General features: G+C 46.7%; 2 protein-coding genes across 2 annotated transcripts; one reads left to right on the top strand and one right to left on the bottom strand.

The window, feature by feature from the left end:
- Positions 1-2,528: 2,528 nt before the first annotated feature.
- On the bottom strand, positions 2,529-4,083 carry F5J12DRAFT_561084 (uncharacterized protein). The gene is made up of 4 exons (XM_051740057.1): positions 4,082-4,083; positions 3,223-4,029; positions 2,796-3,168; positions 2,529-2,743 (listed from the first exon to the last, which is right to left on the bottom strand). Exons 2-4 carry the CDS (start codon positions 3,819-3,821, stop codon positions 2,633-2,635), a joined length of 1,083 nt encoding a protein of 360 aa, XP_051594587.1. The 5' UTR covers positions 3,822-4,029; positions 4,082-4,083; the 3' UTR covers positions 2,529-2,632.
- Positions 4,084-8,689: 4,606 nt separating this feature from the next.
- On the top strand, positions 8,690-9,195 carry F5J12DRAFT_867766 (uncharacterized protein; the record flags this gene model as incomplete). The annotated part of the gene is made up of 1 exon (XM_051747064.1): positions 8,690-9,195. A coding segment is annotated over exon 1 (212 nt), but the record flags the coding sequence as incomplete, so codon positions are not given.
- Positions 9,196-11,589: the final 2,394 nt, after the last annotated feature.

The raw sequence follows: 11,589 nt of genomic DNA, 5'->3' as shown, positions 1-11,589 counted from the left end.
GAGAGATCTTTATATCTTTCACGGTAGCTCGTCAGACAGCGACCAAGACGAAGAACCTCATCCCGTACCTCTCGAATTCATAGGGTATCGTCACGACCGAAGGGCACAGTTGCCTTGCCTGTCGTAGACTGGCAAAGCCCTCGAACCATGGTGCACATGAGGGCTAGAAGAGACATACCTCATACCATTCTTGATGCCAAACGACCTCGCTTCGTAACTTGAGCTAGCAATTTCACTCGTACTCGACGCACCACCTTGATTTCCCTGTGAATGACAGACGACCACGGGTTTACCTCGCAATTGTGGCCGAGTAGTAAGCCCCGCAGAGACGAAGAAACAGTCAAAATCACAATGCATAATAACTCTCTCGTCGTTGACAGCTTTATGCTTTCCCTTGTTCTTGGTTGGAGATCTCAATATGAGCTCTGCGCCACCCATACTGACATCCGTCGTCGAGGTCGACTGAGCGCCCGCTTTCTCCCGTACAACTGGACCGTCCTTATTTTGCGAGTCGCCAAATTCTTCGCGTTCTGCACGTTCCTGAGCTTCCATGACGAGATTCCTAAGTTCTGCCTTCCACATCGAGAGATGGTGTAGACGCGAGTTCTTGTAATACCCCTCGATAAAGTCAGGTGCTATTGATGTGTGGGCTGCTCTCCACTGCGGATCAGCCATAACACGTTCGGCCATTTCGTTGGACCGTCCCAAAGCATAACCAGGGACTCGAACAGCGTCCTCATATGTGGCAGGATCGGTGGTATACAGTGGACTGGGCGGCGACTTCGAACGAGAAACGGGGTCTTCCATCTCATTCCAATTGACCTGTACTTGAGGGTTGGGTGGTGGCGTAGATCTTGAGATTGACTTCAATGTGGTTTGTCCTACTGGAGAGCCCTGAGACGGCTCGGCTCTACCGCCTGGATGGAAGATGTAGTCTGTCCAAGGAAGCAATGTGCCGGCAGCTGCGCTCTCGACAAGCCACTCAGGTCTCACGACTTTCATATGCTTGAATTCGCGAATCTTGGCAGGTGTGAGGGAGCATGTAATGATATGGGTTCTGTGGTAAACACTCAATATAACACGAGCATCGATAATAGGGAATTGGAATGCGAACACTAAAGATTTCTTGCTGAGATAAGACTGAAAGACGCCGCCATGCCTAACAATGAGTTTCCGCAATTCTTGCATGGATGGTCTCGTCCATCCATTTATCTTCTGTATGTCAGAAAACCATCTACCAAATTCACGAGAGAACAGACACGCACGTATATTGAAATTCCACGAAAGAGGCCGTTCTTTTCGTCAGATGTGCTCTCCAAACTGGTGTTCTGAATTTGCAACTTCGCGCGCTTGCGTTGCATGTACTCCCCCCACTGTCCAAAGTGGGAGGCCCCGTATATCTCAGCATTGATTTCAGGTCCATTCAGATGATGCAGCGTCGTCTTTGAGGACTGCCCAAGGTCTTCAGGACTCTCGCTTTGGGAACGACTTCGCTTTGCGTTCGTCCTGGCCCCGCTACTGATAGGCTGTTCATTCGACAAAATGTTGGTATGTTCCATATGTCCCGCTCAAAACAAGATCAACTGCTGTGTGTATCCTTGCAAGGAGTTCATGACTGCGGATTGAAGCCAGATTGCTAACGTCAGCATGTTCCTAGAATGGCGAATCCGCGGCCGGAAAAGGCCGAACTCTAATACATCTGTCTCGTAGAGTCCAACTACGTAGCCAGTACATGTTGCACTGTAAAAAGTAAAATCAATAAAAATAAATGTCCAAATCACTTCTGTTAAGTGTCGGAACAGCTGAAGATCAGTGTCAGTCATTGAATTTCAGCATCATAATGTGACACTGAAGTGCCCATCCGGTCTAGTAAAAAATAGTGTCTTCGTCACCGAAAAAAAAACGTCGTAAGTACTGAATAACACTGCCTTGTAGCTGTTTTTCCACGTCGCGACACTGTAATAAGTTGATGCGAGCGCTCATTTTCTGCTTCGATAGCACGGGTTTTCATGCTTGCTTACATACGTCCCACTTGTCATGGAAATAACCAGGCAAATCACAAAATTGTGATTTCAAACGCTACCTGAGGTTACAGAGACACCCACAGCACAGTCATATAACAGGGTATTCCACGAAAGCGTCAGTAATCCATCACAAGTCCAGCAGGAGCTAACAAGACCGAGCAACACAGTAGTGATAGAAATGAAAACGGTCCGGCAAAAGTGATCGAATTCGAGGAGGAGCAGCCGGCAGTGCAATGACAGCCAAACGAGAGCGGTTGAGTAGCAGCGATCGAAAATGTGTGAGGGAGGAGGATTTGGATGTGGACCTAACGTTTTGATCGCGCACTTCGGGGTGTACATCGAGCCTGTGTCTGAATTATGTCAGGATCGACCTTGTTAGCAAGCCAACCAAGAGATAAGAGAGTGGATTTACCACCACTGCGGCGTCCACAGCCTGAGGATCCTGTTCAACCGTCTCGGGGGCCTTCTTACTTCGCCGGCCACGAGGCTTTTTCCCCAGTACTTGAGAATGACTCGTAGTTGTGTTTATGCAAGCACCACTAGTGCTTGCGGCGACCTGGATGGTTGAAATGCGGTGTGTAGTGATTCTGTGGTCAAATCGCTATGTTTCAATGGACCTGAATGGTTTCTTGCTGACCCGAAGCACTAGACATGCAAGGGGCTCCCTCCTTTGGTGGACGAAGCACAAGATGCGGTTTTGGGCGAGCGTTTGACTGATCCTATTGCTGTCAGCTCTGTGAGATCAAAGTAAAAGATGCACACCACTCGTGCCTGGAACATCAGTTGTCTTTGCATATTGAAGCGCAACCAGTGCCTTAGCAGCATCATGGATCGTTCAGCCCTTGAGGTTTCTCTGTTTAAGAGTGAATGTCGTTGCACGTTTATCTGATCGAGCTCATCATCGTCATTGCGCTCAGGATTGATCAGTTCGCCAACATCGTTACTTTCTACCATGATATTGTGCACGGGCATGGTCGACAAAAGGCCGAAGTCTTGAGCGATAAACTGACAGACGACATGGGGAATTATGAAGTAGGTTGGGTACTGCAAAAGTGAAAGAGGCTGAAAAGCATCAGTGGACGTCGTTGGTGGAAATAGCTGGAGTAGCGTGTGCATAACAATTGCAGTGCCTTTCGAACCATAGCTGGGATGTCATCAGTTTTAAATGTTCTCAAGGAACACAATGCAGACTACTTACTATCCGCAGCGTGAGTTTTCCCATATCGCCAAAGACATTGGAGGGACGCACATTTGAGCAAATTGCGCTATTGTGTAATGATTCACTTCGAGGTCGGCTTTGAAACAGGTCCAGAGCCAGAGGTTCTCGTGTGCTTCCGCATTGAACAAAAGTTTCTCGAGTTCGTCATACATTTCCAGAATGCAAGAGGGGATATCTTTGAACTCAATTTTCGTGGCTGGCCAACCTTTTGCCTCTGCGACCTTGAGGGCTTTGAGCCGACGATGCTCTCGTTTGATTAAGATACAGATATCCATCTCCAAATGAATATTGGTCTTCCTTTCCTTGACAAGGCCAACGTAGGTGGACAAGGCAGTCTTGAGCTGGTCAGGGATATTGTTGGGGATCGCATCTTCACAGTCCATTCCAGGACACGTCTTTGGTGGCTGGTGACTTGCGATGGGACTGTCGGCGGTGGCAGTGGCAGCGAGCTCACGATAATCAGTGTCATCCTTGTCCTCATCCTTGTTTGGAGGCAATCTCACGTTTGTGATCTTGATAGAGCATCCTACAGCGGTCTGTAATGCTGGTGTCAGTACAGGTTTGCCATTAGCCCACATAGAATACCTTCGAATTTGAGAGTGCCTTCATTGCTCAAGCATTCTGCTTTGGTGAGTATGACTGAATGTCAGGTAATACTTCCTACACTGTCATCGAGCTTGCTATACTCATTCACCTTGGGGTCAGGCTTGGCCATTACCGTCTTTTGCTTTTCAGCGATGTCGGCTCGCTCCCACTGTTGTTTCTGAGGACGAAGTTTGCTATCATCTAGTGAGACGAGAGAGTTAGTGATGGATGAGGTCTGATCTGCAAAGCTCACCCAATAGTTGCCCAGAGGGCTTGGACATCTCGCTACGTTTAGTGTGTTCCGGTGAGGCTGGCACGACAGATTTTCTCTTGACTGGTGCCAGATTGTCGTCTTCGTCACTTTCGCTGCCATGCTCATCTTCTGATTCTTCTTTGTGCTGTTTTTTTCGAGGACGACTTGGACGTTCGTTATGATCTATTACAATGGCCCATAGATGATTAGTACATGTCAAATCATCTATGCTACTCACCTGATGATCCGCATGCACCAGACTTGGATGTCTTGCTACATACTTCTGAGGCTGGTAGGTTTGTAGAATTTCTCTTGACTGGCACTATGTCGTTGTCTTTGTCTTTGTCTTTGTCACTGTCTTGCCCGTCTTCTGATAGGTCTTCACCGCTGTTGTCGTCACTTGCTTCACTCGGGCTATCTGTTTCCAAGTGCAGACGATCAAAGTCAATGATGGATGCATCCTCATTAGTGTCCCAAAAATCTGATTCTTCATCACCACAGATCTCTTCTGCTTTTTGTTTCCCAATCCTGCACTGTGTTTTGTATAGTTGTGATGAGTCCTGGTGAATTAAACAAAATCATTTATTGCATCATGCACCTCGAGGTTTGAGGTAGCTTTCTTCTCTAACTGCAAACTATTGCACAGATATTGCACCAATAAATCTCACACTGGCCATGCATTTTCGTATTTCTGGAACATCTTGTATTCTAATTGTGCCTACATAGAGATTATAATGCATATATGCATATATATGACAGCAATGCACCTGAAAAATAACTTTCTCAATGAGTAGCTTGTTTTTTTGCTGTGTTATCATTCAACTCGTATCGAGTTTCCGGTTTGCGAGTTTGTGAATACCACGCTACTTTTATCAGCGAGATCAGCGTCATCTATGGGAAAAAAAAAATACAACCTTGAGGTGATTAAAGAATTCCTTCTTCTTCGAGAGGCCCATTGCCTTGACAATACTGTAGCCCTTTCCATTGCTTCATCCTGGGCAGCCCTTTGGTTGGGGAATCAAATCCTGACTGCTACCATTTATCAAGGAGTCCTGTTCTTTATTAGTCTTCTTTTTGCAATGGTCCAAGTCATCAGTGCACTAGTTTCCTATGTACAAAGATAAATGCTACCAATCATTCAGATGGCATACAGCACAAGATCTGACTTACGAGTATATGAGTCTAATTGTTCTTGTAGTGATGCAATTGCTTGACCGATGGTTGATAGCTGTGGTGCTTGCTTCGCATTATACAGTTTTGGCACTTTGACCATCGTGAATTAACAACTGTTAGGGGTGGAAAGGGAAGATGCGAAACAGCTCGTGAGGTAGGTCATGTGATACTTACGTGCTCAGACGACATGAAAATTCTGTCAAGTCTTCAAGTCTCTAAACCATGGGTACAACTGCTGTGGTGCTGTCACAATGCAGCACAAGTGCAGGGTGAAGACTCATCCTGGTCGAAACTATTGCAAACGGTGGCATTGTCTCCCAACATGCAGAAAAATACTTAGCCTCAAGCAGTGCTGCCAGCATTACAGGGACCTAGCAAACAATGGCCTTGTGGGGCAGATATGAGCATCAGAGAGCATTTCGTCAGACTTGGATGCAGAGGCTGATGCTACTGCACCCAAGATTTCAGGTTCGTGTTCTTGTATTTGCCTAACCACCGAGCAAGCTAACTGATCAGCATATCATATCTTTGTCAGACAACGATGACAGTATTCCAGACCAATCAAGTCCCAATCCAGATGCCTCTGATGACAATGATGATAGATCCTCAAGCTTAGGCTCACATGTGGAGCCCTCAGTTGAGCAAGATGAGGAGTTTGGTTCCTGGGATTGGGTGGAGGACCAAGACTCAGATGAGGAGCTTTGGAGCATGGAGGAGCTTATGGATACACTAGATTATGCTGAGAAACGAAAGGTTGTGGATGAATTCTTTGAAATTCATAAGTAAAAAATGTCTGGTTCATCAACTGTTGTAACTGAATTTTGTGATAGGGAACGACATCCTCTCTGACAGCGACAGGGACAATATCCAAGCATTCAATTTACTTTTGAGGGGGAGGATCACACAAACTGCATTCAAGCAGATGCATTGGGCATTCCATCACAAAATCAACCTCAACTCTGAATATGTCATCTTCAAATGCATTGCATGCCTTGCAGCTGTCACCACCATCGAGTATGACTGTTGCCCCAAATCGTGTATTCTCTATGCCAGGAAATACCGACAGCTCCTTGTTTGCCCACATTGTCATCAACCATGGTTCAAACCTAATCGAAAACCCTGCTGTCAATTCACATATTTTCCTCTTCTCCCATGACTGCAAGGGCTCTTCCAGAGCCCTCAAATGATCCACCTGATGGACTATCAAGCAAGCTACAAGTCAACCCCTGGCAGTATCTCAGATGTTTTCAATGGCACCCATTACAAGAAATTGGTAGGGGAATACGTTGAAGTGGATGGTAAAAGGCTTCCATATTGTTACTTTTGTGATCACCATGACATTGCACTTGCTCTCTGCACTGATAGCTATCTGTTGTACAAGAGTAATCAAGGCAGACCAACAGCAACACCGATTATACCGCAAAACTATAATATTCCACCGACTCAATGCACTCATCACGAACATTTAATCTGTGTTGGGATCATTCCTGGACCAAGGCAGCCAAAGGAGCTTTCATCTTTCCTCTCACCTCTCGACGACGAGCTGGCCAAACTCATGTACGGAGTTCTGACATTTGATGCTGACAAGAGGGTCTTGTTCAACCTACACACATACATCATCTTCAAACTGGGAGACATCCTCGCAATCCAGAAATTCCTGGAGATCAAAGGCCATAATTCCATCTTTCCATGCCGATCGTGCAAGATAAAGGCAGTGCGTGGTTTAGGGAAGACTCACTATGCTGTGCTGCAACCCCCAAAGAACACCCCAAACCCCCTTATCTGGGATCCAGAACATCTCCCAATGCACACCCACCGCAATTTTATCTCTACTTTTGAGAACATCAGCGAGGCACCATCAAAGGCTGCAAAGGGAAGGATTGCAAAGAAGACAGGTATTCATGGTTTACCTGGACTGTGGAGAGTTGGTTCACTGGATTATGCATGCTCAGCGCCCTGGGAGTGGTTTCACCTCCTTTTGGAGAACGTTATCCCAAACCTTGTCAATCTATGGACTGGGCAGTTCAAAGGTCTTGAATCCAGCACTGACAAATTTAGGATCACAGTGAAGGTATGGGAAGAGATCACACAAGAAATGATGGCTGCTGTGCAACATATACCTGCAGCATTCATACAAGTTCTAGGAAATATTGCCACCAATCGCTCACAATTCATGGCTGATTCATGGTGCTTCTGGTTCTTGTACATCGCACCCATTTTAATTTTACTTGAAAACCAGTTTCCGAAGCAGAAGTACTATGTGCATGTGTGCAAACTCAGTGTGTTGATGAAGCTCATGTTATGGTTTCACTTGACAGAGGAAGACATGGGCGACATCGAAGCACAATTACGAAAATGGGTACAAAAATACGAGAAGTTAGTGTTTCATTTTTTCCCTTCGATGCCGAGCATTTCAGTGATACTCATCAAAGCTATTTTTTGTTTTTCAGGTATTATTATCAGTACTGCATTGAACGTCTGCCAGCATGCACACTCACTGTCCACAGTCTACTTCATGTTGCTGAGGGAATTCATTACTGTGGTCCAGCCTGGACAATGTGGAGCTTCTTCATGGAGAGGTATTGTGGGACATTGCAGCGATCAATGCATTCCTGACACCAGCCATGGAGCAACTTGAACAACACATTGCTACACTCTGTCATACTCAAGCAACTCTCTGTGTGCTATGATGTTTCGGCTGAACTCGCTTTGTGGGATGACCATGAAGATGATGGACCAACAGTATTTGAACATGTGTTTGAGGGATGTAAGTACCCATCTTTTCTGGTTTCATGACACATAACTGAGTGCTGCCAACATCAGACCCCAACCATATCATTCACCCTCCATTCAAGAGGGTCACTCAGCAGGATCCTTCACTTCAGCAAAAGATCACTCAATATGTGGCTCAGGTATTAGGAAAGTGAGAGAGCAAGGTGAAAATCCATTTGCCACTCCCAACCCTATTCACTGGAAAGCTTCAGATACATGGAGGTGGCAATTTCTTCCAGACAGCAGCTGTCTCACATAGCCCAGCAGCTCCAGTGAGGAGGAACTGCTACATCAAGGTGCGCTCAATATCACTAATACTACACAGTCAGTTTAATGACATCATATGTTTTTGGAGGATGACACACTGCAGGATTGTCAAGTCTATGGAGAGGAATATACTCAGACTTCAAGTTGGTTGAAGCTAAACAATGAACTACCTATGGAGAGGAATATACTGTAGGTAGGTAAGTAAGTGTTCCAATATAATGAATGGAAGGAGTCCCACCTCAGACTTCAAGTTGGTTGAAGCTGAGGTGCAGTAAGGAAAAAATAAACTGCTAAGTGTCCGCTTTTGGATTACATAATGCTGTGCTCGGTGAACCACAACTAAGGTAAAGGTGATAAACTCCAACATATGTGACCAGTATGAAGTAATTCTCGAGGCACATAATTGTCATTTGGTTCGAGTTATCGGGTATGGTGATCTGGAGAAGATATTCATGCTCACCCTGCCACCAAACAAATTCTTCCCCTCTCTGAGTGGCAAGACACTCGTCCTTGCTCTTATCACACCATGGAATACCAAAGGAAAGGATGCTGCAAATGAGAATACTTACTTGTTGTCCCACCATGCAACAATTGTCACCGACGTGCGAAGCTTAAAGGCTGTGGTGGGCCTGGTCCCTGTAGGTAAGTGGTGGGGTATCATTGATTGAATGTCAGCAGCGTCCGCACGAGGTTTTGCGGATATGGGGACATGGGAGGGCACCCCAGAGGAGAACGAGAGTGAGATGGAAGATGTAGACGAGCTTTTTTACACTTGACACTGTTTTTCAATGCTACGACACTGATTTTCTTGACTGATGTTGAAAATCACATATGCAATTTACACTGACACTTAAAATCATTGTCAGACCGATGACACTGAAAAGATGCGTCCATGACTTCAGTGTCATGGACACTGATTTTTAGTGATTTTACTTTTTACAGTGTTGTGGCTATCATGCTGTAGTTCAACAAGGGGTGGATCATTAGTTCAAGTTCCAGCCACGTCCTTGCGGTGGTTCTAATATATGCCATTTCTATGGAGAAAGTTCGGGTACACATGTAATAGCCAGGCCGAGGCTTGCAGCGTCAATACGAAACGCGATCATCGCATTTTGCCTGGTCCACGAAATCGGTCAGTTGCACTGCACCATAAGACACCGGGGTTGTCATTGTCGGCAATTCTATGCTTCCCGTCATCTAGATTGGGCGCCTTAGGATCATTCCGGCCATTTTTAACCACGACGCCCAAGCCAAGTTTCATGGAATCATGTCAGTCTGATCCTCATACTTCAATATTCAAATTGTGTTCACAGCCGGGGGGCAAACCCCATCGTTGTCGGGGCGCCCCAGACCAGCACCCTTACAAGGTGGAAATAACTGTTGCAAGGTTATTAAGGATGAAACTAGACGGTTGGACATACAAGACTTTTGCACGTGAAATTCCATAGAGTGGGCAAGGAAAAGCCAAAATTATCATTCCGATACGGAAGCAAAAAGCATAGTTTCGTTGGGTCAGTACCTAACTAGTCGGCAATAGAGAGTTTAATACATACAAGAAACAGAAACACGCACCCCAATCGGGATCGACGATTAGCGTAGTACAGTAACGTATAACACCAGTAAAAAAACATGCTATGACTACAGTGATTGAACCACAATACTGATGTCATCTAACCAGGGGACATCAAGGTCAAGTGTCAATGTCTTAGAAATGCTAACCGATTCGCCTCCGAGACCCTGCCATAGTAGTTGTAAAGCCCTATTAGGTGGTATCGTAGCAGAACGGCCACCAGCAACAGGCATGCTTCGTAACCATCGGTCAATTACACTGCGCTGGTGCTGTCCACAGATATCGGTGAATCCGTCCGAACATAGTATGAGGTATCTTCGTAGAGGCCCCTGCGAGCGGTCTAGCGGAAAGTGTGTGACCTCGGGCACCGCAGAAATGTATGGCGGGGTCTTGTTCCGCACTAGGAATTCCTCCCACAGAGAAATATCGCGGTTACCCGGGAAGAGGTTATATAGGATGCGTCTCGTGAACTCCGGAGGCTGTTTAAATGGCGTGTCACCTAAACCTAGAGTTGCAAATAATCATCAGCTATGACATAGCGCAGAACATCGCGTGACGGCTACTGACATCGAAAAGGGGCAATAGCTCCCAAAACCCGATCATCGACGATACACTCCGATTCTCCTGGGTGTTCCCTTCGCACGCGCTCCACTTCGCGTTTATTCTGTCCGTTGTGCACCCGAGTCAAGACTTCATAACTCCAGACCTGAGGCGCAGTCTCTGATACCATAACTACCGTGAGACTTGATGATGAGCGAAGGCTCCACGAAATGAGCCGTTTCTTCGCTTACCTCCTTGGCAATCGCCCAAATTAGCGAGCCACAAGTTAGTGTGATCAGGGTCGACAAGTGCTACAAGTGCAGTGGTACCATACATGCAAAGCCTTGCCCGTTTAAAGTTCTCTCCACCCACAAGTTGATCATTGAGGATGGTGTGGATCTGCTGATCGGGCATCCCTATAGCAGCATGTAAACCACCTGGAAATAGCTCCAGGACGTCATTGGCAATCGCATCGTCGAATGCGCGGATGGCACTGCTGAATACGTCCGCTATCAGCGGAGGGGGGACAATACGTCCACCATGCTTTTTGTCAAGGTCCTCCAGAAACTCGCGGACGATGATAGGTACGTGGTAAGCGGCGTGTTGCACGGTAGCGTCTCCAAGATGTCCTGGAAAATCAAACTCATTGAATATAGCTCCAGAGTGGAAAGTGTAGTCAATCAGACATACCATCGAATACAGCGGTGAGAGTCCATATTCGGCCGCCTACGTGCAGCTGCTGCATGGCGTAGCGGTCCTGACTGTTCGCACCAGAAAAGGGCTGAAAGTTGAGAGCGTCAGCTCTCCACTTCTCACCAGTACCATAAGCAAGGCTTTGAGGGTCGGATGCTAGCGACAACTTGTTCCATGCCTCGGACGTCGTGAGATTGGTGAAGGCGCGGGGCCAGGGGCCATCCTCAGGACCACAGATACTTCCAGGAATCTCGTCATACCATGCCACGGATGGCGGTTGGGCTTCCTGCTGTTGCGCCAAGCCGCCTGAGCCAGCGAGCATGGCTGCGGGGAGGGAGAAGAGACCGGTGGACGAGCGATGTGGGGAATCGGGGAAGTGTTGGCCGAACATTCGCCCTGCCGCTTAATATGGACGGCATGTCCTGTACAGCACTTCCGGGATAGAGTTTCACCGTAACGGGGATTACTGAAAGCTGTGATATTATGCGCGCTC

The sequence above is a fragment of the Pisolithus orientalis genome (assembly GCF_024613125.1).
Source record: "Pisolithus orientalis strain OTSU chromosome Unknown F5J12scaffold_89, whole genome shotgun sequence".
Lineage (NCBI taxonomy): Eukaryota > Fungi > Basidiomycota > Agaricomycetes > Boletales > Pisolithaceae > Pisolithus > Pisolithus orientalis.
The sequence above is the reverse complement of the archived record's forward strand: the minus strand, read 5'-3'. Positions and strand labels throughout refer to the sequence as shown.